General features: G+C 45.2%; 6 protein-coding genes across 7 annotated transcripts; 2 read left to right on the top strand and 4 right to left on the bottom strand.

Annotated features, from left to right (window-relative positions):
* The first annotated feature begins 36 nt into the window (after window positions 1–36).
* On the top strand, window positions 37–3,603 carry LOC4344161 (uncharacterized). The gene is made up of 8 exons (NM_001423005.1): window positions 37–430; window positions 931–964; window positions 1,099–1,326; window positions 1,726–1,815; window positions 2,160–2,225; window positions 2,302–2,396; window positions 3,105–3,152; window positions 3,229–3,603. The coding sequence occupies exons 1-8, from the start codon at window positions 138–140 to the stop codon at window positions 3,341–3,343; spliced, it is 969 nt and encodes a 322-aa protein (NP_001409934.1). The 5' UTR covers window positions 37–137; the 3' UTR covers window positions 3,344–3,603.
* A 264-nt stretch (window positions 3,604–3,867) lies between these two features.
* Window positions 3,868–5,223, bottom strand: LOC4344160 (uncharacterized). The gene is made up of 2 exons (XM_015791372.3): window positions 4,440–5,223; window positions 3,868–4,307 (listed from the first exon to the last, which is right to left on the bottom strand). The coding sequence occupies exons 1-2, from the start codon at window positions 5,089–5,091 to the stop codon at window positions 4,162–4,164; spliced, it is 798 nt and encodes a 265-aa protein (XP_015646858.1). The 5' UTR covers window positions 5,092–5,223; the 3' UTR covers window positions 3,868–4,161.
* A 732-nt stretch (window positions 5,224–5,955) lies between these two features.
* On the bottom strand, window positions 5,956–10,482 carry LOC4344159 (thioredoxin reductase NTRC-like). Its single transcript, NM_001423004.1, has 10 exons — window positions 10,248–10,482; window positions 9,890–10,103; window positions 9,693–9,798; window positions 8,996–9,261; window positions 8,056–8,335; window positions 7,713–7,820; window positions 7,174–7,260; window positions 6,984–7,088; window positions 6,411–6,541; window positions 5,956–6,287 (listed from the first exon to the last, which is right to left on the bottom strand). The coding sequence occupies exons 1-10, from the start codon at window positions 10,435–10,437 to the stop codon at window positions 6,227–6,229; spliced, it is 1,548 nt and encodes a 515-aa protein (NP_001409933.1). The 5' UTR covers window positions 10,438–10,482; the 3' UTR covers window positions 5,956–6,226.
* Window positions 10,483–16,186: 5,704 nt separating this feature from the next.
* Window positions 16,187–18,574, top strand: LOC4344158 (uncharacterized). The gene is made up of 5 exons (XM_015792521.3): window positions 16,187–16,578; window positions 16,666–16,829; window positions 17,266–17,935; window positions 18,027–18,118; window positions 18,196–18,574. Exons 1-5 carry the CDS (start codon window positions 16,237–16,239, stop codon window positions 18,305–18,307), a joined length of 1,380 nt encoding a protein of 459 aa, XP_015648007.1. The 5' UTR covers window positions 16,187–16,236; the 3' UTR covers window positions 18,308–18,574.
* Window positions 18,575–18,683: 109 nt separating this feature from the next.
* On the bottom strand, window positions 18,684–20,716 carry LOC4344157 (uncharacterized). Of its 2 annotated transcripts, none has more exons than XM_015792522.3 (5): window positions 20,487–20,716; window positions 19,769–19,904; window positions 19,495–19,632; window positions 19,269–19,390; window positions 18,684–19,105 (listed from the first exon to the last, which is right to left on the bottom strand). In XM_015792522.3, exons 1-5 carry the CDS (start codon window positions 20,546–20,548, stop codon window positions 18,925–18,927), a joined length of 639 nt encoding a protein of 212 aa, XP_015648008.1. In that variant the 5' UTR covers window positions 20,549–20,716; the 3' UTR covers window positions 18,684–18,924. The 2 variants fall into 2 exon arrangements, with proteins under 2 accessions (XP_015648008.1, XP_015648009.1); XM_015792523.3 differs by having other exon boundaries at window positions 18,684–19,093.
* Window positions 20,717–25,649: 4,933 nt separating this feature from the next.
* Window positions 25,650–27,669, bottom strand: LOC4344156 (xylan glycosyltransferase MUCI21). The gene has a single exon (XM_015791181.3). The coding sequence runs from the start codon at window positions 27,589–27,591 to the stop codon at window positions 25,924–25,926; it is 1,668 nt and encodes a 555-aa protein (XP_015646667.1). The 5' UTR covers window positions 27,592–27,669; the 3' UTR covers window positions 25,650–25,923.
* Between the last annotated feature and the right edge of the window lie 321 nt (window positions 27,670–27,990).

The following is a 27,990-nucleotide window of genomic DNA, read 5'->3' as shown; positions in this document are numbered from 1 at the left end:
CGGACTCGCAGTCGCAGCGTCGCACACCGTCAACAACCCAACCCCAACTACCCCAAAATTCCCCCGCGCCGCACCTCCATTGCCGCTACGCGACGCGAGGCTCAAGCAAAGGTCAACCGCGCGTCGCCGGGGGGGTGATGTCGTCGTCGGCGGCGGCGGAGGACGGCGAGGCGGCGTACTGGCTGCGGTGGCAGGTGTTCGTCTGCGGCGCCCTCATCGTGCTGCCGACGGCCGCCGCGGCGGCGCTGCTCCCGCGGCTGCGCAGGGCGGCCGCGCCCCTCCGCGGGACCGACCTGTGGGTCCCCTGCTGGGCGCGTCTCCACCCCGGCTGGCTCCTCGGCTACCGCGCCTTCGCCCTCGCCGCCGCCGTCGCCCTCCTCGTCCGCCTCCTCGTCGGCCATGGCATCGACGTCTTCTTCTTCTACACCCAGTACGGCCTCCTCCGTCCTCCTCCTCCACTATCTGAGCAAGCTTGATTGCCTCGAATAATCTAAGACAAACATCGTACACATCGTCCATACAAGCATACGCGAGCGTCTAGCTGTTCTATAATGTGGTGTAGAAATTAGCGTTTACCAGCGAGAATTGTTCGGAGTGATTTGACATAGCTGGATAGTAGCATTCGAAGTGATCCACACATTGATCCATTGACTTTTGGCTGTTTACAGTATCTCTGTACTGCTATGTAGATTTGGAGCTTTCTGCTTTTAGTTTGGCCACACTGAACTAATTGCCCCGTGTCAGATAGATGGATCTGGCAAATGTTTTAAATATTCTGGTAGTTGTTGCTTTAGAAGGCATGCAGCTGATCAGCCCCCTTGTAGTTGTTTGCAGTCTTGACTCTTGATTTTATTATTTCCTCCCTTTTCCTTAGATGAACCTAACTGCTCTTTTGACTTTAATTAATTCTCTCCTGAATTATCTTTGCAGGTGGACCTTTTTATTAGTCACCATATATTTTGCGGTATGTTCTTTGTTCCCAAGTTGTCTGTCCACCTTTTATCTTTTTGAATCTGCATATGTGCTATTTTATCGTTTCTTTCTTTTCTAGCTTGCCTATCATTTGATGCCTTCACTAATTGAGTGTGTTATTCTTAGTTTGCAACTGCTATATCAGCTCACGGATGTTGGGTTTACTCAAAGAAAAACTTGAAGAAAGCTGATGAATCCCATGAATTTCTTAGTGACGATGTGGAAAATCGTGAGTTTTCCACTTCTTCTGGCGAGATGAAAAGGGATGAGGAGAAGATAACAAACTATCATGAACAAATAGCAAATGAGAAAAGAGCTGGATTATGGGGACGTTGCATGCAAATCATTTACCAGGTTTGAACTCACCTGTCATTCTAGAATTGTAATTATGGACATGCTATGTGCTTTATTTACGATACTCAATACTGTCAAATCTAAATCCAAATGATACTGCTTTAAGGAATATAGATACAATACTAACACTTATGTTTTCTTACTACGTCATATTGATATTCAGTGCATGTGCTAAGTTAGAGCAAGTTCATCAGCTGATTGCTTGGGGCTATGCAACTCAAACTACTACCATAGCTACATTTTATGTTCTCCATGTTATTTAGCACTCAACACAAACTAGCATCAATTTCTTTGGCCTAGTAAAAAAATAATCTCCTCACCTGTACCACGGATACTGAGTTCATGCCTGCTATCAAATTGTGTGATTCTATCGCCAACTAATTGTAATCTATTTTACAGACTAGTGCAGGTGCAACAATGCTGACTGATATCACATTTTGGGGACTACTTGTGCCATTCTTTTACCGTGATAAGTTTGGACTTTCCTTGGTATGTAAAAATTTCAGGATGTGTATAGCCTCAGCTGTTCATCCCCCCAACCAAATGCCTATCGTTGGCAAATCAATTCTATTCAATAAAAGAAATAACTCCTACCTTGGCTTTTCTCCCCTATTATATTCTAGTGGCATATAAACAATTACTTGTTATACTGAGCTGTAAGAATCATAGTGTAAATCCAAATCTAGTATGTGCTAAACATTTAAGATGATAGTAGTAGTAAGCATAGGCAATCTAACAGTAATAAACAGCACAGGTGTTTGTAGCTGGTCAAATAAAGAATTGGTGATGTAATCTTATTTTTGGCTGATCTTGTTCTTTAAAATTTCATGCAGATCACTGATGGCATGCATTCTCTTAATGCTGTTCTTTTACTGATAGACACATTTCTCAACAATATGGTAAGACAAAATCACTCTGTTCTTTCTTTTACCTTGGTGTGATTATTTTACACCTGGTTGCTTTCACTCTTTTCAGCCCTTCCCCTGGTACCGCCTGGCTTTCTTTGTATTTTGGAGCTGCTCCTATGTAACCTTCCAATGGGTCCTTCATGCTTGTGGAGCTATATCCTGGTAGGTTCTCCCCTGCCGTTTACACTAAAGCAATGTAATGGAATGTCTTGGTCCCCTTCATTGTGCCATTTTATTAAGTATACACTAAGAAAAATACAAAAGTTAGAGCGTCATTTATGTATTCAAATCCTATTTGATACTTTACTTTAAGAAAAGGGGGAACTCACACTATAATATTCGTTTACAAAAAATACAACAAAAAGTGGAGAGGTTTTTATAGAATGCTGCAATGAGCTGTACATGAGCATGCCCATATGACATAGTTTATCCAAGAGATATGGAGTATGGACATGTGCATTCTGAACATGTGACCATGTGGCAATTAACCCAGGATATCTATAGACTGCACCGACCCTGCCTACTTCTCAGCGAAATTTATTGCATCTCTTGGGACATTTTGTACATATATGAACCACCTTCTGATCAAGTTTAGGGGTAATTTTTATTAAAGAGATGAAAGCTGTTGTGCTCTAATTGGTAAAGTTGAGTCATAACAAAAAGAACCCTTATATTTCTATTCTAGCATACTGATATGTGCATATTGAGTGCGAGTTTGAAACAACGGCTCATGTGTTGTTTTTTTGGGGAATACTTACTTGCGTATCTTTGTATTAAGATTTAGTGCCGCTCGTGTGTTGTTGCACGCCACAAGAAAATGTTTTTTGAGTTTACCTCTAAACGTTGTAATCATGTTTCCATATTCTTCAGGTGGCCATACCCATTTCTTGACCTTTCATCGTCAGGGGCTCCTCTATGGTATGTTTTCTCATCTGTTCATCCATACCATCCATGGAACTTTGCTGTCCTGACAACACCATTAATTTTTCTGCAGGTACCTCGCCATGGCCATTGTTCATATCCCTTGCTTCTTTCTGTATTGGTCGATTGTCAAGGCAAAGCAAACTTACTTCCCCAGATTGTTTCCACATGCTTATGTGAGAAATTAGATCCTAACTCATACGTGCAAACTGTATGAATAAGTGCATGCCATTTATATATACCCTTACTAGTACGAAATGTCTTCATGTATAGTCTGATAGATTAGCGATCCCTGGAAATTGGGCTGAGTTATGAAGCCCATCGGAACAATGCTTCGATCAAATGAAATACGAAGAGCTTTAACATAGCCTTTGTTCTGTAACCAACATGCGTTCTTCGCATAGCAGCAAGCATATTTATACATCGCTGAAAGCCTTCTTAGTTACGAACTTACGATGATTCAGGATGTCATATGTAGGACTGAAACTGAAATGATGTAAATTTCTGAAGCCCATCGGGACAAAACTCTAATTCTCTAAAGTTAGTTAGATCTTCCGGAATGCTGGATGCCTGGATGTCTTTCCTTGGCAGATACTAGTACAACATTCCTATGCCTATATGCTCTCTAATTTAGGCTAAATCCTTAACATACCACCATCTTTGCTGTTGCATACTTGCATCCATTTTGGTTCAGAAATAGAACTTGCATCCATTTTGGTTCAGAAATAGAAACTTGCATCCATTGATTCTGAATTTTGATATCAAGGGAGGCTACATTTTGATATAATAAATCATGTGCTAAGCTATATTCACAGTGAAGATCCCAAGATTCTCATCAACTAATACCCATTAGAACAGGATACAAACAATCCCCTCGCCGCGACGCCGCCTCGCCGGGTTCGAATCAAAACTTGAGCTATACACAACTACTACGACGACCTGAATGGCTGAATATCCAATTCCAATTAGTTGGATTCATCCTGCGCCATTGTGATCACAAATGCTCTCACATTCTCTGCTTGTTGCCACCGGTCGGCCTCCCCGACGACGAGGCGACCCTCTTGACGAAATCGGCGAAGGCGTCGGCGTAATTCGGCCCGGTTTGCAGCCGCACCAGGTTCGTACGGTACGGTATCAGTATCGTCTTGAGCCCTGCACAATCATCCATCGATCCATCTCACATTCGTAAACGCAATGCGATGCATTCTTCGCATGATTTGGGCGAAGAACAACAGAGAAATGGGGAAGAAAAACAAGAAGGGGTGGATTGGATTGGTGACTGACCGAAGATGCACATGGAGCGGTAGATGGCGGCGGCGGCGATGCCGTCGCGGGCGGGGGTCTGGCGACTGCTCTGGAGGCAGCGGAGGAAGGCGAGGTCGGCGCGGAGGAGCTGGGCCTGGTCGTGGGTGTCGTAGGCCATGTCGTGGCAGTAGCAGCAGAAGTCGAGGTGGTCGGCGGGGCGGCGGTCCCAGAGCACGGACCCGGCCTCCTTCCCGCTCGACCAGTTGGGGCCGCAGTAGTGCCCGTACCGCGGGAACATCCGCGACAGCCACGCCCGCGCGCCGCCGTGCCACGGCAGCTGCGCCACGTACGGCCGGAACAGCGGCACCGCGCACCCCACCAGCTGCCGCTCCGCCTCTGCCTCCCTCTCCGCCGCCCTCCGCATCGCCGCCGCCGCCGCCGCGGTGGGAGGGGGGCTGGTCGGCTGCTTCGCCCGCTGCCCGCGGCGGGGGATTAGGGAGGAGAGGAACGAGATGAGCCGGTCGACCCCGGCCGTCTGCCGCGTCGGCGGCGGGGGCGGGGGCGCGTCGGCAGATGTGGTCGGCTGGACGGTGGTGGTGGTGGTGGTGGTGCGGAGGAGGAACGCGGCCGGGTTGAGCCGCAGCGGCGACGCCCTGGAAGGGGGCGGCGACGGGGAGGCCGCGGCCTCCATTGCGGTGGCGGATTCCTTCGCCCCCGTTTTCTCCGGGTTCGCGTCGCGTCGCGCGGCGGCGGTGGCCGTGGCGTGGCGTGGCGTGTGGCTGTGCGGATTTGTTACGTTTTTTTTCGTTTTTGGTAGTTTGTTGGGGGTGGGGGCCACGGCGAGGGGGGGTTATTTGAGGCGGGGATTGGGCGGGCGGGTGGTTCGCCGGTTTTGGGTGGGGATAAAACGGAGGAGGATTCTGGAGGAGGCACCGGCGCGGCGGAAGGGTGACGCGTGGTGGCGTGACTCGTCGTCTCGTCTTGGCTTGGCGCCTCGCCGAGGTGAGCTGTGAATTGTGAATTTGTGATTGCTTTTGCCGTGCGCCGCTCGTTTTTGGTTGCCGGTTTGGAGCGGCGGCGGCGGCGGAGTCGGCCGCCCGGTCGGCGCGTAAGGATGAGATGAGACTGGAAAAACGTGGTGTTCTCCTGAGTGTTCGGCCGGCCCTGCGGACTTATTTTCTGGAGTCTTTAGCTTTATCTTCAAATTATAGTTTTTTGAGCTGGTCATTTTTAGATTCTGTAGTAGATTCTGATTCTGAGAATATAGTGAACAGTGACTGTTTAAGAAGAGTTATAGATTTTGAAAGAAACTGCAATGCCACAGAAGCTTTCCCAAACAACCATCCTCTGCTCTGCTACGCAAAGAAAAGGCTCGTTTCAAACATATTAATTTCATTGGATTTTCACATGAACCTATCCATTTTCTATAAATTTAATGTAAAATTTCCCTGTTCCAAAAACAATGCCTTAATAGTTTTATGTCAGGGTATCTTTCCAGCAAGCTCACTATAAGCATATGAATATTATGTTCAGCATATAGATCACACACTGTCCAAAATCTTTAAGACGTATATATTGTCAGGGAGGAGTTTGCACGGTGTCAAGACAACGACCAATACGTTGTTGTACAGCAAAAGAATATATTCTGTTACATTGATTGAATTCAATAGGAGCGACCGGCTAATTTCCTCTTGAACCGCACTACACCCGGCCCATCTGAAAATTTTTGACCAAAAATTGGCCACCACGGTGGCAGCTAGAAATAGTCAGTATGGGCAAAAGAAGACTATTACACTTTAAAATTTGAATCGTATGTTGGGTTCAGCTCATTTGTTTGACTCGATAAACTCCCTATATTCCTTCTTCATTTTAACACCAGAGACAGTCCTGCATAGTCCAAGGTTAAAAACGATCAGAAGGGATTCCATTGCATCATATTAATTAGGCAGCAATGAAGTGACTGATGTTTATATAGACTAGTAGCAGATAAACAAATCCAAGATAGCCAACCTGAGCATTTCTTTATTTTTAAAAAATTGAACACATGGTGTTCCCATGATGCCTGCAGCTTCTGCTATTTCAGGATCCTCCTCGATGTCAATTTCGACAAAATGAACGTGTTCGTTGTACTCATCTATAACCTGAAAAAGATATCAATATTAGCAAGTGCCAAGTAGCAACTAGCAACGTTAACAACAAAACTAACACAAGCATGACTAACAGAACGGAACTTCTGTAGAATGGTGCGGCAATCAAATGTTAGTCAAGCAACTATAAATATCAGTTCTACAAGGTTTATCAAGAAGCACTGAAAACCTGTGTTGTCCAGACCACAAGAACATCACAAAGTTAGCACCTTGAAATGGATTTTCTTTAATGATTCGATATTGTAGATCAGAGAAATGAACTTGATTGGTCATATTGGTAGATCAGAGAAATGAACGTTAACATGGCCTGTCAATATGAATGCATAATGATCGATGGACTGGAGGGCCAATCAGATAGCTGTATATCAAGGCATTTTATTTGTCTAGAGTGATGACTTGTGACGACTAGAGCCCAATTTCAATTTCAAGAACAAACCTTGCTTAGAATTGGCTTTAAGGTTCTGCAAGGACCACATGTTGGAGAAGTATATAGAACACAGACAAGCCTTGGACTTTCATGATATACTTTGCGGAGTGCATACTGCAAAGGAAGCAAGCTCAAATCAGTTTTCACATAAATGTTTGCACCAATATGAAGCCACAGTACAAGCAAATGTGTTAGGTACCTGTCCCCTATGCTTTGTGTGAGAAATGTCAAAGCCCATCTCGACATCTCTATCTGTAATCTCCTTCTCCTTTTCTTCGCGAACAGGCTGTAATTTAATAAAAAGATGAAGTGTATCTTGTAAGCCTGACCGGTTGCTAGAGATGGTCAATTAAAAATGCTAAATGTGCATTGATCGATACATATACAATGACAAATAGATTTAGTTTCATCCTTTCACATTTCTAGAATAAATATATTCTCGATTACACATAACAATACCAATACATGCTGACAAGGTCCAACCTCAAATTTTATACATGAAATAAAAGCACAACATGGTCTGCACAGAATTGCTGTATATGGCAACTAGAAACCCTAAAATTAGAGGAAAAAGATCAACAGCAGAAATTGCTGCAGTGTCTGGTGTACCAGTAATCATAGGCACAAAATTTGACAGTGGAACAGCTAGCCTCCATGGAACAACAAATATTGAGCTAGATAATGTTCGCAGAAGCATCAGTCACCATAAAGAAATATATGCTGCAGACAAGATAGTACCTGGTGAAATTCAACAAGAAGGTCGTTGGCAACTAAGTATCTTTCCACCGACAAAGCGGCTACACATCCGGATCCAGCTGCAGTAACGGCTTGCCTCCATTCATGATCCTGCAGATAAACATTGAAAAGGCATTAAAACTAGAATACTCATATTTGTATTCCAATCCAGCTAGTGTTCAATAAAAGAAGACGTGATGTGCTGGTGTGCTACAAGACCACCAAGACATGACATGCTAATGATTATGGCACATATGAACTGTGGCAGGGTTATATTCAAATTTCAAGAATGAAACACATTACAGCCATGTAGAAGTTATATACATGAAGTGAAGGATGGAGTTACCTGCACATCACCAGCAGCAAATACACCATCAACTGATGTTTTTGCTGTGCCTTCTTCAACCAAAATATAACCAGCATCGTCAAGATCAATTTGACCTTGTAACAACTGACTGTTTGGAGTGTGTCCTATGCCATAGAATAGACCTTTCACCTCAAGAACTGATTCCTCTCCCGTGTCGGTTCTCTTCAGTTGAATACCAGACATCTGGCCTTTGGGATTGCTGACAACATCCACAGCTTCTGTATTGAAATGTACTGTTATGTTGGGATTGTTGAGTACTCTGAAACATTCGCCATAATCAACCTGTTAACCAAACATCCAGGGAATTGAAAATTTTACCTCATTAATATTTTATGCAACTGAAGACAAGCTACATCCTTCAAAGAACATAACAAATTAATATACAGATAAGTTCCAAAGGCCCTGTTCGGCTGGCTGGTACAGCCACTGTGCGCAGCCGTTGCTGCTGCAGCTACAGACTCAACTTACTGTTTGTGTTGGCTGCACAACAGGAAAGTTAAGTGCAGCCAAACAGGCCCAAAGTGTTTGTCCTCAGGTTTCTCCTAAATATAAACCAATTTTACAATTTCCACTGTCTAACTTGGTGAGATGCTAAAAGTGAGTCAAGCTGCAAGGTTGCTTAATCCATGTCAGGAGCTAATTGTAAACACCATTTGAAAGCTGTAGCCCAGCATATAACTATGCCCTTGTAAGCCAGATCCAAAAGGTAAATGTGTTATAAAAATAAATAAAAAAACACTACAGCTGAAAAGAGAAAAGCAATCCTCCTGTGTTATGAGTCATTTAAGCTATTAACAATGTGAATGCACAAAACAAGTGAGATCCTAACAATTCATGGGCAAGATATTTACATGAACAGAGTAGTCACTTGAAGGTAAATATATACATTTACTAGGGATAGGACTTGAAAGTTCCTTACCGGTCCTGCATAGCTTTGGATGCTCGTAGCTGATCCTTTCGAACAAGTAAATGAACGTGACGTGCATATTTGGTCAAATATATAGCTTCCTCTGTAGCTGTATCACCACCTCCAACAACTGCAAGAACTTGACCCTTAAATAGTGGGGATGCTCCATCACATATTGCACATGCACTGATACCTCTACTCCAAAATTCATCTTCACGAGGTAATCGAAGGCGCTTAGCAGCAGCACCAGTAGCAATGATTACACTATGGCATTTCACCTGTATAGGACACTCACTGGGATGAGCGCAGCAAAAACATTTGTCCAAAGTAGTTCTGTGCACTATTAATTATAACAGACGACTGCTATATGCTATATCAAACTGGTCATTATACTTATAGAAAGAGAAGTTACAGCACAACTAAAGAACTAAAGCACATGACTAGGCAAATATTGTAAGAGCTAATTAAGTAAACCATATAAAAATTGTATACTGATATGCTTTCCCGACACAACTTGACCAGCTCTCCTTTGTTATATTCTTAATTAAATGGATGATAGTTTTGTTTAAATCATACTAATACTTTTGTCAAGAACATTGTGAAAATCGCTATTGTCAAGAACATTGTATTACCATAAACCAACAATGACACCTTGTGAAAAGTGGAAAGTTCATAACTCGAAAAGGAGGAAGAGCACAATGATGCTAACCTCACGATCACTGCTACGAATAACAAACGGTCTGCTCTTCACATTCACAAACTCAACATCCTCCTGGTGAAGCTCAGCACCCCACCGCTCCGCTTGCTTCCGCATTCTGATTTAATCCATGGCCCGATATGAGCAAGTGAACACAACATTAACAACAGATAAACTCAAAAACATGCGAAGAAATGAGCAATGTTTACTTGTCCATGAGATCAGGCCCAGTGACGCCATCCGGAAACCCAGGGAAATTCTCCACCTCGGTGGTGGTCATCAGCTGCCCACCAGGAACGCCACCAACCTGGTAGCCTTCGAACACGACGGGCTTGAGGTTCGCCCGAGCGGCGTAAATCGCGGCAGTGTACCCCGCCGGGCCAGAGCCTATGATCACCAAGTTCTCCACTCCCTTGCCAAGATCTGCACGAACAGCAAATCATCGTCTTCAGCTCCATGGACAGCATCAGATCAAATGCAAGCGAGCTCGCACGGCGCGGACTGAACACTCGGAACAGTCCAATCTAAAAAAAAATCTGGAGCAATAGAGAGCGAGGGCGCGAGCACCTGATGGAGGCGGGGATGCGGGGGCCTCCTCGTCGACGGCGGGGGCAGCCGACGCGCGCAACGCCTTGGCCGCCGCCGCCGCCGACGAAGGGAGCGGGCGGCAGGAGTGATGGAAGAAGGCCCTGCGGCGGCGGGAGGACGGCGGCGCGGCCGAGAGGGCGGCGGCCACGGCGAGGCGCGTGACCGCCATCGCGAGGGAGGAGTGGAGAAGCGGAGGGTGTGGAGTAGAGGAGAGGGAGAGGATGGGTGGGTGGATAGGGGGTGGGTAGTGTGGGTTCTTCCTTCCTTCGCGTACGTGCGAGTGCGAGCGGGGTGCGGTGTCGCGGCTGGGCGAGAGGTGGTTGGTTCTCCCGTTTCCAACCCTTTGGTTGTGCCCCCACCTCACCGTTGTCCCTTCAGGCGTTGAGCTTTCATCGACCTGTCTCATTCTTCGGTCAAGAATTTCCAGGTTGCATGGTTGAGAATAGCATTACGTAATTTCTCATAAATTCATATAATTTTAGGAATCCTGATGTATGGACTAGTAACTTGTTATACCTATGATCTGCCATAACTTGTCGTATCTCCCGATATGTGATAGAGTTTAATATATCTCTACTACTTAAAAAATCCGTAGTGGTGGTCTTGATTCCTGACATAGCAGACGCATCTGACAGACACGCGTAATCTCAACCATCCAATTTGCATATCCAAGTATCCAACGACCGATCTCCTCCCCACGCTCGCTCCTCTCTCGGATCCGCGTCCTTCGCCCTCCTCCCTACGTCGCCTCCTCACCTCGCCCAATCGCCCCAGCCGGCGACGCTGCCGCTGCCCACCCGCAACCGCCGCCAACGCCGCCGCCGTCGACTCCGCTCCAGATCACGCCGACGGGTCTACTCCTACTCCTTCTCCTCCCCGCCGCCGACGCCGACTCCTCTGCACACCTGCCACGCGCGCTGCCCACCCACCTCCGTCGGCGACTACTACTCCTCGAGATCGCCATCGTCGCCCGCGGCTCGCAACGCCGTCGACGCCGCCTTCGATCTCCGCCACTAGATCGACTCGCGACGCCGGCGGCGACCTGTCATCGCGCCGCCTCGTATCGCCATTGAGGTCGTCATCGTGCCGCCGCCGATTTCCGCCTCCAGATCGCCGACGCCAGCTTCTGGGCGACCTCCCAAATCACACAGCCATCGGTCTCCTCCCACATCGCCTTCCCCTACGCCGGTCGATCGGGATCTTCGTTGTAATTTTTGATAAGAAGCTAGAGGCAAAACATTCAGCCTCCACAGCCGAACGCCGGGAAGGCCTCGCCGCCCTTTCCCCTGATCGACTACTCGATCTGCCTACACACATGGCCTACGACAAGTCTGCCTGGACTCGGTGAGCAGTTTTCTTTTTGCTTATATATACTTGCAGCTTAATTTTCCTCTCTCCCACTAATAGCATACATCAGTGAGATAATTGAAATCAGATTATGTGCATGTGTGACGCAAAATTTATTATATAAATGGACTTCTCATTCGATTGCCGTCTCCAGCATAATGTAAATAATCCTGATATTAAATTATCAATGGCTATTATGCATTTGTTCAGCCATCACTCCCCCATTGTGTCGCCTCCTCATCCTGCCGCCTCGCCTCTCGACGCCGCCACCGTAGGATTCGTGAGCTCCCCCTGGATATGGCTGCATCGACGAGATACAATTTCCACTTTTAGCGGTTTCTTCATCTACCAAGAGTTCACGTGTATTGTGTTGGCTTGGGGATTCAATCTTGTTCTAATTTGTCTTTGTTCTTTTCTTTTTGGCAGACTGTATTCTCTGCTCCAAAAATCCCATTGAAGGTGATATAGTGCTCTGTTGCATCCTTTCTTCTAATTTGTCTTTGTTCTTCTCTTTTTGGCAGACTGTATTATCCTAAAATCCCATTGAAGGTGATATAGTGCTCTGTTGCATCCTTTCTTCTAATTTGTCTTTGTTCTTCTCTTTTTGGCAGACTGTATTCTCTGCTCCAAAAATTCCATTGAGGGTGATATAGTGCTCTGTTGCATCCTTCAGAAATCACAGGCAATACAACTGGTCACAAAGTTATATTCTGATCAAAGATAGATGGGGGGAGTATATATATACTATAAGTGTGAACTTTGAAATGCCAAATTGCAATCCCATTTTCTGATGCTTATTATAGATTGCAGGTTGCGAGCTTCTCTCTCAGAAGGACTGTCAAGTTGCCAGGTAATAGCTGTGAAAGTGCATGAAATTTGAGGAGAATGGTTGACTTTAAGTACAATAACTATATCATAATGTATGCAACTAATCAAATTTCTCATCATTGCAAAAGGTTTGGACTGCAACACCTGAACAACTGACTCTTGGAGATAGATTACTGAACAACTGAACTCTGCTTGTGAATACTTGTGTAGTTTCTGATTTGTTTAGGTCTGAAAGCTTTTGCTCAACCTAATTGTGTAGAAAAGTGCATATGCGGTGCAATTTAGGTAACCAAAGTTCAGACGAAGCCATATAAAGCAAGGTGACACATAAAGTGCTCTTGCTGTTTTACTTTTAAAAAAAAATTCTCAACTTTGCCCTTTGCATCGCATCTGACACTAACTTAGCCTGCTGCTCTAGGTAAACTGATCGCATTCCTCCTTGTTCTGTGTTTTGTTTTGTGATCACATTCCTCCTTTCTTAATAATGGTATATAATTTAGTTTTAGTTTCAGATGCCTGGGGTTTCTTACTTTGTCAAGTTTATAAATTTTACTGTCTGGAGAACTCCAAAATCAGCTAAATCATGTGCAAAAATGGCACATAATACAGGACTGATATAGCTGTTTTATTTGAAGCAGCTGACAGGGATAACATAGGGGGATTTGCCTATAGACAGAGATCCATATGTTCTATGCCTTTGGTATACTGTTGGGATGCAAACAAGGTAATCAGGAGGCCATCCTCTGATGATCCTGATTGGCCTTTTGTGCCATATGCCACTTCAATGCCAACTACCTTTCAGTGAAATTAGATGATTAGGGAGTTTGCATTACTAAGACAGGCATTCATTTTCTGTGATTGAAAACTAAGAAGCCTTTCTATGTAAATTAGTTTTAGTATCAGTTTTTTCACGGTTCATTTTGTCATTTGGTCTGATTGGTACTGTTCTATTGGTACTTTGGAAATATACAATACATGTTTGGAAACACTATAGCAGATAGAATTGATTTGCAAAGCATGTGGGTGTAGTCCCCACAAATTCTGGGTATTCAATCAACTTTTCTAAAGTTTCTATCCCCAACTACAAATGATCAATTAATATAGCTCAATTAGAGAGGACATTTTCATGGATGCCAAATTTGTGGAGTAAAAATCAAGTTGTAATCAACTAGACATCTATAAGCATTGCTGGAGTGTAAAGAACAACTTCAGGACTGATCAGTTTAGGACCATAGTGACATATTGAACTTAATAGCTAGGTTAGAAACAACTTCTAAAGTAAAAAAAGAAGCATCTTCATGGTTTATTGAACTCCGGTGCTTTGCATGTGAATAAACCTCAGGATACAAAAGGGTGATAATTTTGTTACACCTAGAAATTTTAATTTTAATTTACAACATGTATACTTATTGCCTTGAGATTGTATGTCTGCCGGAGACCAGCTCAACTAGAGGCAGATTCTGCAAAATAATAGAATTTGAGCGTTTGTTAGTTGTTAATCGCAAAATTTCTTAAAAAGTTTTTCCTCAAAGTTTAATAGGAAGATCTTTGTTCCCGATATAAACCATCTGGCTGGACAGATACTATCAAAATATAACAACACAATGATAGCTCAAAATTTGAGTCACTTTCTTCCTGCCTTGTCAATATTGATCTGCTGTGCTAAAAAATGTAAGTTCGAAGATTGCATCCCATCACTGGATTTCTTTGAAAAATGATTGGGCAATGAAGATTTAATCGAAGAGCAAAAAAAATTTAAAAAATACGCGAAAATCGCCGCCCACCCGCCGGCCCGCACACAACCGGCCGCCGCAACTCGTAGTTTCTTTTGGATTGCCAGATTTTTTTTTCCCGTGATCAAAATTTCCTGTAGCAACGCACGGGCACCCTACTAGTAACTGTAAATTTCTTTTTTGTGTTTGGAATAATAAACCAACTGTCTATTCCTCATTTGACAGAAAATCCCTCCTAATATCTTGTGAATTTCAGAACATTGGATTGATTTGAGATTCGTGCAATGTCCACAAAACCCTAACCAGTTTTCCTTTTTCCTCCCTGCCACCACACAAGTCACTCGAGCGCTCCCCTCCTCTCAGCACCGCGCGCCTCCTACACCGCCGCCGCTGCCGCCCCACCGTGCCGCCACCCGGCCTCGCCGACTGGCTGAAAGGTGTCAACGGCGCCGGCGAGGCCCCCCCAGCCGGCCCCCTCTCCCTCTCCTCTCCTTTTCCACAAGCCGGTGGCGACGAGCTATCCCGTGCCGCCGTCTTCCCCGTCGCCAGCGGTGGGGCGCCACCACCGGCTGCCTCCTTCTAACACTCTTTCCGCTTGCCCCTGCCCACCGCCCGCTCTCGACCCCGCGCTTCGGCAGCGGTACAGCCGCCTTGCCGCCTGCCCGATCCACCGCCTCCCACGGCCATCCCTCTAAAGCCGGCGAACTCCTCCCTCTTCCTCCCACCCCCACCCCGGGACCCTAATTCGTCGGCCCTTTGCCGGAGTTTGGGTTGTCGCCATCGCCGAAGAAGAAGAAGTCGCCGGAGTTGGAGAAGATGCAACTGGAGCACGAATCGTGAAGCACATCTAGTGGTCCAAAATCTGCAAGATTTGGGGATGTATTTTCTGTCAACAGAAGTATAACGATTCCGTAAACATTATATGTGTAGGAAATTCTATTATTATGAATCTTCTAATTATAAAAGCATTGGTGCTTTCTATGGCCTGTTTAGCATGCTTTAACTTCTAAATTTAACTCCAATAACGATATAGAATATAGTTTCTAAATTTAATGCCAAGAGTTGAATCTAGAGTAAAATTATAGAGTACCGTGAACCTCACTTCACATTCATAATTTATTCTATGAGAAAACTTCGACCTGCTCTACTCCCTTTTTGAGTGAAACCAAAACTATTTGGTTAAACTCCAACTCTAGGAGAGATGAAGATAAAGTTAAAACTATACAAAACAGACTTGTTTAAGTTACAAGACGATACTATAAGAATTTTACAAACGGATGTATAAGTTAAATATCAGATGACATCAGTTTCATTATTTATTTCAAAATAACTCAATCTAGGGTGTGTTTAGATCCAAAGTTTGCCTCCAAACTTTGCATTTTCCCATCACATCAACCTGTCATACACACACAACTTTTCAGTCACATCATTTCCAATTTCAACCAAAATCCAAACTTTGGATGGAACTAAACACAACACTAGTTTACTTTAATTTCACATACAAACTACTTAGTAGTACATTTCAACCCAAATATCTCCAATTCAACATATTCAAGAAAGCTCAGCCAAATCTCTAAGCCTTTGTTTAGTTCCAAACTTTTTTTTCAAACTTCCAACTTTTCCATCACATCAAAACTTTCCTATACACATAAACTTTCAACTTTTCTATCACATCGTTCCAATTTCAACCAAACTTCTAATTTTAGCGTGAACTACAGAACTAGACACAAATAGATGTATATCCAAAAACCAAAAGCCCAAACCGCCTTCAACCGCACTGCACATTGCCCAATCAATCCTGCTACTGCTCATAAAATGGTTTCCCATTAGCTTCTTCACAAGAGCGAAACAGCGACCCGCCCGTTGCTGGGAACGTATACTCTGCCATGGCAACTAGAATGGCAGAGAGCTACAGCACTCTCCGCCATTCTTCATTTCCAGCCGTTGGATCAAACGCGAATGCACAGGATTGATCGCTACAGTAGTCAGACGATGCGAACCCCCGTTGCTGCCTCGATCACTCGACCACGCCCCGATCCCCACCTCCCCAATCACCGCCCATGCCGTCCCCGGAAGGCGGCGACCCCGCCGCCGCGCGCCGCGTGGCCGTGGAGCTGGAGCTGGAGCTCCCGCTAGGCGGCGCGCCGCCCTACCCCGGCGCCGCCCCGTTCGACCTGGAGGCGGCGGTGTGCAGCCACGGGCTGTTCATGATGGCGCCCAACCGCTGGGACCCCGCGTCGCGCGCGCTGGTGCGCCCGCTCCGCCTCGCCTCCGACCGCGCCGCCTCCGTCGCCGTCCGCGTCTCCCGCCACCCCGCGCGCCCCTCCGACGCCCTCCTCGTCTCCGTCCTCGGCGCGCCCGACGACGACGCCCTCTCCCCGCTCGACCAGACCTCCATCCTCGTAAGTGTTTGGTATGGGTTTAGCATCCGTTTTTCGTGTTCGCGCCCTGCTGATTGTGATTGATTGATTCGTTGGTTTGGTTGGCAGGAGCAAGTGCGGCGGATGCTGCGGCTGGATGAGGAGGACGGGAGGGCCGTGGCGGAGTTCCAGGCGATGCACGCCGTGGCGAGGGAGGTGGGGTTCGGGCGCATCTTCCGCTCGCCCACGCTCTTCGAGGACATGATCAAGTGCATCCTCCTCTGCAATTGCCAGTTCAGTCTTCCTCTCCCCTTGCCTTCCCTTGCTAGTACATCTATGCGAAATTCTGATACAAACATGTCGCGATATTTAGGGATTGCTATCTTTCATGTGTGCTGACAATTAGATTAAAAATTAACAGATCCTATACGGTGGTATTGTTGCAATGCAGTCACTAATTTATATCGTGTTCACAGTTGATAAGAACTGGTTATCAGCCTCATGTTTTGCTTCGCTAGGAATATTTGCTACTACTATTTGCCTGAAACATTTCTTAGATAAAAAGAAGATAGGATAAGAAGAGTTCCGAAATAAGTGCTGTGCAAATGAATGAGTGGGTATAGCTGGACTGTTTAAGAATTGTAAAGAACATTGATGAAATTTGATGCATCAGAAGTGCATTGTTTTCTAGTATTTGTAGCTGCATTCAACCGTGCTGTTCAACTGCAGATGGACAAGGACCTTGTCAATGTCTACTGCACTGTGTGAGCTTCAGTTGGAGCTAAGATCTTCATCTAGCACCGAAAATTTTCAGTCAAGGACGCCTCCAATCAGGGAATGTAAAAGGAAGCGCAGCAATAAGCGGAATGTCCGTGTGAAGCTAGAAACAAAATTTAACGAGGATAAGATGGTATGCCTGGAGGATCCAAATCTAGCAACTAACACAGCAAACGAAAACTTATTTAGCTTGCCTTCATCTGCAAATGAAACAGGCAACACATCTGAGGTCTCATTGGATCATTCAGAGCTTAAATTGCGATATGAACTTTGCTTGGAAGATTGTGGTGGAGATTTTCCTACACCGGAAGAATTGGCAAACCTTGATGAGGACTTTTTGGCGAAGCGTTGTAATCTTGGATATCGAGCCAGACGAATTGTAATGCTTGCACGAAGCATTGTAGAAGGAAAGATATGCCTACAAAAGCTTGAAGAAATACGCAAAATGTCTGTACCAACTGTAGAAGGCCTATCAACTACCCCATCCACCTATGATAGACTGAATGAAGAGTTATCCACAATATCCGGATTTGGCCCTTTCACTCGTGCCAATGTGCTCATGTGTATGGGATTTTTCCACATGATCCCAGCTGACACTGAGACAATTAGGCATTTAAAGCAGGTATATTTTCTCCTAGTATCTTGCTTTGAGATTTCTAAGGTTGATAGGTTTCAATATGTCATGTTCATGTATTGCCTGAAATTTGCTGCAGTTTCACAAGAGAGCAAGCACCATCAGTTCTGTTCAGAAGGAATTGGATAATATCTACGGCAAGTATGCCCCGTTTCAGTTCTTGGCATACTGGTACGTCCTTTCTGATACACCGTGGTATTTAGGTTGACATGTGTCTGATATGCTGACAAAATTCCTTGATGAAACAGGTGCGAGCTATGGGGCTTCTACAACAAGCAGTTCGGTATAATCAGTGATATGGAACCAATCAACTACAGACTATTCACCGCAAGTAAATTGAAGAAAAGCAACTGTCAATAGCTGAAAATGCAGGCAAACATGTTTCATTCCAACAAGAAAGATAAATATATATTGTGGTTGTTTATAGCTGCCACTTGTCTCTACTATATTAGGATTGACATTATTTAACGTTAACTGCTAGATACATCCAGAAAACTTGGTTTGTATCTCCCCTAAATTAGCTCTGTTTGTAGGATGACATAGCATCCCATTCTAGCATGGGCACCGTATATTTTGCTACGCTTATTGAATAAAAATCATATGTGCAATAAGCACTTGTTTCGCTTCCATGCACTACCCCTTCCATTGGAGACGTTCAAATATTATAGCAGTTGAAAGGTAAGTTGTTACAATCCACAATCAAATAACTAGCATCTCTGTAACAAACATATCAACAAGACAACAACAAAACAGATGGCATTGATCCCTTGTAAAAGTAAGCCTCGTACTTGTAAATAACATTTTTACATAGATTACCAGCTGCCAGCATGTAGAAATACCTTCTGGTAAAAAAAAACATATCAGTCAGGTCATTCCTACAATGACTTCAAACTGTAGTTCAAGGATCTCTGCCCTGCCCATAGGCTACGAAGGAATTTGCACATTAAGAAGGCAAATTCATGTTTATGTTGGAAATATCATGATAACCACCCCTTTTTTAGCAGAACTGATCCAACCAGAATTGAAATTCCAGCTATCACAATTGTGACAAGAAATTGCTTGCGTTGTAAGCCATGAGTGTGCTTGGGTCGTACTGGTTGTTCTTCTGCTGGATAACTCTCTTCTTCTTCCAGCGTGCTTCTGTCACTGAAATTTAAACTATCACAAGGTAAGCTAAACTTCCTTACTATATCTACCAGTTTCTACAAACGAAGTATCAGTGACTAATTTTGCTGGTAAAGAATGCTAATCTAACTGAAAGTTATATTGAACCATGTCAACTTAAATGAATAGAATGCATAATTTAGAAGCATGCTTTTACCTTGAAGATTCTGAAGCAACAATGGGTTGGGAATGGAACTGGATGTCGTGTCCAATCTGTTCCCGCAGTCTGACATACTTCCTGCAAGGCTGACAATATTCTGTTCGATTCCCACACACGTCCTGTACCAAGTGACTAGTATAATTAGAAAAGTGATGTTCTAAAGAAGATTGGATGGTTGTTTGGTTTGCAGAATAGTAACTTCTGATGCGAAACACAACTATACCTGATGCTCATAAATATCAGCTGCAGGTAGTTCAAAGTCACAATATTGGCATGCAAGCATCCTTTGTGGGCATTGTAAGCCTTTATGAAGATCCCATAGCTCACGTTGTACAGTTTTTTGGCAAAGTGAGCAAATCATCTGCATTCATAATATGACAGTATAGATTAAATCTGTAATACAGAAATTATCGACTATCGAAAGAACATTGTTGCAGTGAAGATATTCTGAAGAGCTAAAACAATACTCTGGCTAAGATTTAGATTAGGAGACATACTGGAGCATGGTTTTCATCATAGTGTTCATCCATTAGCTTCTTTGGAACCATATACCCACAATGTTCACACTTTTGAAGGTTGCGAGCGCAGTGTGCAGAATGCAGCGCGATGTTTGGAGATGGAATTTCTCGATGGCTGAAGAATTTGAGGAGAACCATGTCAATCATCCAGGTAAAATGCTTCCAAACACCATGTCAAACACACTACTACAAGTTAACAAGCACAAGTTGGATAAAAAATTGGCCCAGTTATGTACACGCGTGCGCATATACAAAAATTAGTAATGTACATCAAATTGTTTTTTTTTTCACCCGGGCCAATGTACATGTAATCGTTTTTTTTTTTTTTCGCCGGGCTGATGTACATGAAATTGACTGTCAGGGGGTTTTCCAGTTTTCCTTCCCGGATCATTAGAGAATTAGACAAAGGCCTTACTGAGAATGCAAAGCAACCATGATATCAGGTACAGACTAGAGATGTCACTTATACAGTAAAAATACCAGCTTGGTAACCAAGAACCCTAAACACTGCCTTCTCCCATAGTAGCTGTAGCTGTAAACCATAGCCTGAAAAAAAAATGCCCTATAGAAGAAGAAAGCCAAGTCCTAGGGGATTGCTACATAGCTCCTCTACCCAGCACGCAGCAAACAAACAAGCAGCAGTCAGCAGAATGGCAGATGACAGATTACTACTGGTAGCGGGAGACCGGAAGGTTACCAGTGCGCGCAGGTGGCGGTGGTGATGACGGGATCGGCGGAGTCGGCGGCGGCGGCGGCCATGGCTTGCGATCGGTCGGATGGGGTCACCGGCGGGAGGAGAGCGGAGAATTCGAGAGGGGTTTCGTGCGCTCTGGTACTCGGAGGAGGAAGAAGAAGAAGGAAGAGAGGAGGGCGAGGCGAGTTTGGTGGGGAAAAACTGAAAAAGAGTGGGGGAGAGAGACCGAGTCCGGAGAGGGATTGGAGTGGAGTAGGAGACGGAAAAGGAGAGGGAGGCGCCGCGAGCGGCGAGCCGAGGAGGACTTGGCTTTTGAGCTGTGGTGTGGTGTATGGCCCCCTTTCTTTCTCCTACTCCACCTGTCTGTCCCTAATGAATGCGCCGTTTATGAGCCGCTTTTATCGTACCAGGGTCGCCAACAAAGGTAGCATGAATGTGCTGAAAGACGAAGATAAAGATTAAATATTTTACGTAAAATAAGATTATAATAACACGTGATTAATTGAGTTTTAGTTATTTCAAACTTGAAAAATAGAATAATATGATATTTTAGAACAACTTTCATATATAAAGTTTTCGCACAAAACGTAACGTTTAGCAGTTTGAAAAGCGTGCCACGAGTATTCAAAATTTAATCCAACTTTTGTTGGAGAAAAGAACAGGGCCATGTGCTTGGGGTGGCATTTGTGTTTTCTTAATGGTGGACGAACCATGGTTTTCTTGTGCAGAAGGGCAATTCTACCTCTGTCGTTTTATAGAAAATTTTAGCAACCTCTACAATACTAAATTAATTTCATTAGTTGTAACATTAAATATGATTGTTTTGTATTAAAAATGTTACTATATATTTTTTTTATGAACTTAAAGCTTAACTAAGAAAAAGTTAAAGCGATTTATAATATGAAACAAAGGAAGTACATGCTAAGAAAAAGTTAAAGCGATTTATAATATGAAACAGAGAAAGTACATGCGTTTTTGGGGGCTAAAATTTTGGCTGATGGTTAAAATCCATGTGTTTTCGGCAGAGTCCAAATTTATCTATTTTTATGTACAAGGTGAATAATCATGAAAAATTGGACAGAGTGCCTATGTTAATATGCATCAAAGGCTTCTAATGAATTTTTGTGCCGAATGTAAAATTTGGTTTGAACGCCAACGCTCACCTGTTTCTAGGCTGATGGCAGATCCATGCAATTTTTACCCCAACGTTAATAATCATGAAATTCTGCGTAAGAGGCTACAATTTATGCATGTTTAGGCTCTAGGTTAGCACCAAAAAGTTTAGGCCAAAGGAAAAAATATCATGTTTTATACCGAGTCTAAATTTGTGCATTTTTAGCACAAGTGCACAACAAGATTAATAATCAATAAATCTTGAGCAGAAATCTAATGTATTGACCCCAAGGCTAATGGTCACGAAATTTAGGATGGAATGCTCACTGGTCTTGAAATTTTTTGAGCCAAGGCTAATACTCATCTGTTTCTGCTATAATGGCAAAATTTCTGGATCTTCTGGAATAAAGGATAAACCATGATTTTCTTGTGTGGAAGGCTAACATACACGCCCTTTTGGTATAATTTTTTGCCTTTGGTTAAAATTGATGTTTTTTTGCCTGATCTAAAATGTGTGCGTCGTTTATGTCCAAGGTTTATTATCAAGAAATATTGGACAAATCAGTTATTTTAACGTGTTTCTGACCGCAAGGCCAATTCTCATAAAATTTTGGGCCTGAGGCAAATACTCATGCGTTTGTGGGCCTAAATGGATACTGAAGAAAATTTGGGCTGAAGGCTGAACTCACCAGTTTCTAGGTGGATGGGAGATCCATGCAATTTTTTTTTTAATTGTCAAGCCTTTGCCGACGTTTTATATAAAGAAGATTGTGCTCCATTTTAAAGAGAACGGGACCAAACCTTACAATACACAGTTAATTAGGGAAAATTGAGAAAAACCGTAACTGTCACACAACACCACCAACTAATCTAAGCTACCACGACAATGAGAACAGGACAGCAGAACTCAACACCCAACCAAAGCTGCTAACAAGGCACAAACTAGACAAACATACGGCCCCCACACACTGACACAGCTATGGTGTTGTCGTCATCACACCAACACCGATTGGGCAACTCCAACTTCACCAGGAAACACCAGGGTTAGGGCAACAATCAAAACCGCGCCGCACAACTCAACTAGGCTCATATCATCGTTGCCACACGTCGCGCCCCGTCAACACGGCAGCTCTTACGTTACGACCACTAGACTCATTGAGACAAGGGCAAGCTAGACTGACAAACCGTGTAGATCGAAAAGCTTAAAACCCCACACCATAGCGAAACGCAAAAGACGAAATCTTACATGAGTCATTGTTGCCGAGCTCGCAAACGCGTAGCAGATTCGACTTCCCAAGAGGACAACAGCAAAAGCCCTCCCGAAACCAAGCAAGGATACAGGTCATCGTTGCCAAGCGCATCGAATGCCTCAAACGCAGCAGCTCCGACTTCCCGATGGCCCTCCTTAGGTGTCAAAGCGGAGCAAAACTAGAAATTGCCTCGGATTTCCTCAACGATGCCTTCAAGAAGGATGTGACGCTAGCTACGTCACCATCGCCAGCCCAAGAGTGGACTAGATTTTCATCCGGAGAATCCAAACAAGGCAAAACGGGAAAGCGCAATAAGACGTCTCCAAGAAGAGAACGGCGCCCACAGGTGTCGCCGTCCCGGATTTCGCCATGGTCTCTACCGATCTACCAATGTGAAGGCATTCCCACTGTCAACATTGCGTCCGCTCACAGGCATGTTAGTCATCACAACAAGCTGAGGTGGTCTTCTTTCTTGCACCGAAGCCGTCAACACCCTCCAAGAGTTGAAATCACCACCATCGTCAATAGCGCCAGTGAGCAACACACGAGCATTTTTTCTAGTCAAAAATAAAATCTAAAAACTACCATTAAAATTTAAAATGTATTTTACTCTACATATTTTTCCCGTATTGCGAGGTGCTTGACGAGCGGAGCGGGAGGGGAAAATACTTTGCGAGCATTGTGGGCCTAATGCACTGGGTCTTCCATCCGTCTCTACAAGTGAGCGCTCGTGGGCTTTTAGCCCATTATCTTTTTCTTCCTTTTCTTTTCTTTTCCAGTTTTCACACGTTTATTGTCTGTTTACATTTTAGGCACCTTGTTTCAAAAAAAAAAGCACCTAATTTTTAAAAGATTGATATCAATCTAATGGTTTTCATCATTCCCCTAGTAGGAGTATTAAATACCACTTCCCGGTTGTTGAAAATAAATTCTTCTAACATGTAAAAATTTTCAAAAGTACATTAAATGAAATTTATGCCTCATAGAAATTTACAAACTTGCATTAAAAAAATAGAACTTACATAAAATAATGTAAAACCATATAGAATGAACTAAAATTCCACATCACACAGCACTTCAATTTTAGGCGACTACAAATTAATAAATTTTTAGACATCTTAAACCTACTTCCTCCGTCCAAAAAAAAAAACCAGGACTGATATGACACATTCTAGTATAATAAATTTGAACATAGGTATATCCAGGATTTTAGTACTAGAATATGTCACATCTGATATTAGTTTGGTTTTTTATGGGACGGAAGGAGTATGTAGTACTCCCTCCGTTCCATAATATAAGGGATTTTGAGTTTTTGTTTGCACTGTTTGACTACTCGTCTTATTCAAAAAATTTTGGAATTACTGTTTATTTTTTGTGACTTACTTTTCAAAGTACTTTAAGCACAACTTTTCGTTTTTTATATTTGCATAAATTTTTTGAATAAGACGAGTGGTCAAAGTGTGTAAGCAAAAACTCAAAATCCCTTATATTATGGGACGTAGGGAGTAATACTCTTCCTAGGCCATGTTTAGTTAACACCAAACTTCCCCCAAACTCCCAACTTTCCATCACATTATATCACATCCAAAACTTTCCTACTCACGTAAACTCCCAACTTTTTTTTCCAAACTACCAACTTTCCTCAAACTTCTCTTCAATTTTAAAAACTAAACACGGCCCTAGTTAAGGTTTCACAACAAACGTAGCACAAGTAGTGGTACAGTAGAAGTAAAGGCATTCTTGCGAGGGTAACTGAAAGTGAAACTGCACATACCGCACGTACGTCGTCGTCTTCACAGCAACAAATCGAGCCACACAACCGAAGGCTCGAATCAGACGTAGCAGATGCTACCTTCAACCTCAAGTCAGCGGCTCAGCGTACGTGCGTGTACCCCCAAAGTGACCATATTCCCTGTCTCGACGTCCATGTCATTTGGGCAACCTCACACTTTGGAATTATCATTTCAGCTAAATTTTCACTAGTGCTAGTGTATTTGAACTAGATAGTGGTAAGGTAATTGAGCACGCATGATAGCCTTTTTTCGCCTCCAGAACGAGGAGGATAAGGAACAGTGATCGCCAACTGCAAGCCTGCAACTTGGAATTATCTATCTGATGGTGAGATTCCACTGACCGTTGCCACCACTATCTATATCCCATCTCACTTCTTTTAATTTATTATTAGCTTTGTAGAATTCTAGGTATGGTTGTTGCTAACTTGCAAGTAAAAAAAAGAAAAATATTCCGTTCAACTTTGCATCCAGAGTTGAAAAAACATTGGTGGTTGATGAGTGTATTCGCAATTAGATCAAAGCTAGCCGTTTCTTGGAGTAGAACTTGTAGGTGAAGGTGTTCATCATGCATCGATGGATATATCTATCGATCACTAAATCTCACTGTGTAGTGGCGTCGTGTTGCAGCTGTCCAAGTGTGTGATGGGTACTTAGGTAGAGGTAGATAGCTTTATGGCCACTAATTAGCAGTCTTTATTGACGCTAAACAAAAGCTGATTAGTATGTTTCAACCAACCGGAAACCCAATCCAGGCTGGAAATTAGGATAAGAAACACGGGGATTAGCATCCATCTCTATCCCAGCGCGCCTGAACCTGCCAAAGTTCCAAAAATTTGTAGTGATCCGTGCATGAGTTTCAGATAGATCCTCCTATGTCAGCAAGCTGTTCAAAGTTCTTGTCCTGCAAGCATCAACTTGTCTCTGCAATTTGCATGCTAAAAACCATCTGAGATATCACCACAGAAGATTGCAAAAAAAATTTGCACACCTCAGATATTGTTAAGTACAGATGCAGTGTAATTTGATATCTTTATTGAGTATATATTCACATCAAGTTCATAGAACTGAAACGTGTAAAACCACAAAGTACATCAATTCACAATCTAATGCAAAGAATTGTCAGGTCAAGTCAGTGTTTGAGTAACAACAAGAAAAGAAAAAAAAAGCAAAAAAAAATTGTGTAGAGAGAGAGAGAGAGAGAGCTAGAGCAGCATATGGGAGTAGTTAATTTGGTTAACCAAACCGGGTCAAATCAAGCAAACGATCAATCGATTGATTGCTCGATCACTGGCTCTCTCTTTGCCGGCGCCGCCGCTTGCCGGCGACCAAGTGCCGGTGAGCTCCGACGAGCACCTCCCTGAAGCGTGGCAGGTCGAGGCGGACGTTCTGGCGATCGAGGTAGACCTTCTTGGTGACGTCCCAGCCGCGCTTGCCGACGCCGGCGGGGTCGGTGAGCACGGGGTCGCCGGTGGGGTACTCGCGGGAGAGGGAGCTCTCCTCGGGGAGGATCTTGTAGCCGACGTAGCGGAGGCCGAGGCGCGCCGCCGGCTCGCCGTAGTAGGCGCCGGCGGCCCAGTCGGTGCCGAGCGGCACGACCTGGACGAACACCTTGCCCGGGCGCATGAAGAGGAAGTGGGTCATGGCGGCGCCGTGCACGCCCACCATGGCGTCGCTGGCGTTGAGCTCCCGGTATATCTTGCACAGCTCGGTGGTGCGCTCGGGGCGGACCACGCGCACGTCGAAGCCGACGTCCGCGGCGAGCGCGGCGACGTCCGCCTCGTTCTCGATCACGCGGGACCCCGTGCGCGACACGATCACCAGACGAGGCCTGTCCGGCGGCGACGGCGAGGCCTGCTTCGCCGGAGGCGCCATGATCGGCAGGGCGATGGAGGTGGTGGTGGGCTTGGCCGCGGCGGCGCGGCGCTTGCGGCTGCGAGCGGCGCGGCGCTCGAGCCGCTCGAGGTACTGGATGCGGCCGCGGTAGGCGTCGTCGAGGAGCGTCCGGAAGTGGCGGATGCTCTTGCCCTCCGGCGTCTTCTCGGGATCGACGGTGAGCTCGCCGTGGATGCGCAGGCCGGCGATCACCTCCGGGAAGCAGTGCACGCGGCGGTCGGCGGTGAAGTCGATCGGCGGGAACGCCGAGAGGCGGGACACGACGTCGCCGTACTTGGTCATCCACCAGTCGTGGTACTCGAGGATGACGAACACCACGCGGCGGCGGAGGTGGTTCGACGTCACGAACAGCGGCAGGATCCCGTCGTTGAACTCGTGGTACACGTTGCCCGTGTACCCGCCCGTGGAGAACACCACGGCGGGCACGTCGTGCACGACGTCGCACCGCGCCGCGCCGCCGGCGGGCACGCGACGGAGCCGCACCTCGTCGATCGTCGCCATGACGTTCGCCTCCCACTTGCGCGTGTACGGCCGTATCCTCTCCTCCTCCACCGCCGCCGCCGTCGCGTTCCCGGACGACGACGACACGAGCTGGAACGACGCGCTCGCCGAGTGCATCCGCACGTCGCCGCGCGCGAAGCAGATGTCCGCCCGCGTCGACGTCCGGTCACAGCAAAGGCTATCATTCCCCATGCCAGAGCACGGCGCCGCGGCGACCTCCACCGCACGCCGCGCCGCCGCGGCCGCGCCACCGCCACCCTCGTCGGAGTGCACGAAGGAGAAGAACGACACGGGCGCCACGAACAGCGTCCCAACCGAGACGAACGACAGCAGCAGCAGCCCAAAGAAGCGGCGCATGCTGAACGCCCTAGGCTGCGCCGCCTTGCCGTTCTTGCCGGCGCCGCCGCCGCCGTAGTCGTGGTAGTAGTACATGACACGGCGGCCGGTGCCGGCCTTGGGCGGCGTCGAGACCTTGCATGCGACCTCCTGATCCTGCTCGCCCTTCCTGAACTGTAGGATGTAGATTCTGTGCTGCTGCTGCTGCTGTTGTTGCACCATGCTTGGCTTTGGCTGTAGCTTGGCTTGGTCTACAAAAAAAATGAGAAGGTTTTGGGGTTTTGGATTGTGAGAAGCTGCAGGGAGAGAGCTTAAATGGCTATAGAGAAGAGTATAAAAAACTAGTGGCGGTTAGAGGTTGAGCTATGCTAGAGCAACCCGGCCAGCAAGAAGCATCACTGATGATGGAACATCTTCCAGCATATTTGGTGGGACCATCGATCGGTAGAGAGCATCAAAATGTGAAAAATCTGTCCATATGGTTTTGTTATATAACTGTTTAGTGCTATATGTCTTTTTAGCGGTCGGAATCATATATCGTGTGTTATCATCTCCGTGTTTCTGGAGAAGCCTAATTTACATTCATGTCCCTATCTATATCGGTTGGTAAGAAATTATATT

This window comes from Oryza sativa, chromosome 7 (genome assembly GCF_034140825.1).
Source record: "Oryza sativa Japonica Group chromosome 7, ASM3414082v1".
NCBI lineage: Eukaryota > Viridiplantae > Streptophyta > Magnoliopsida > Poales > Poaceae > Oryza > Oryza sativa.
Note: the sequence above shows the minus strand (reverse complement) of the source record. Positions and strands in the feature narration are given on the sequence as shown.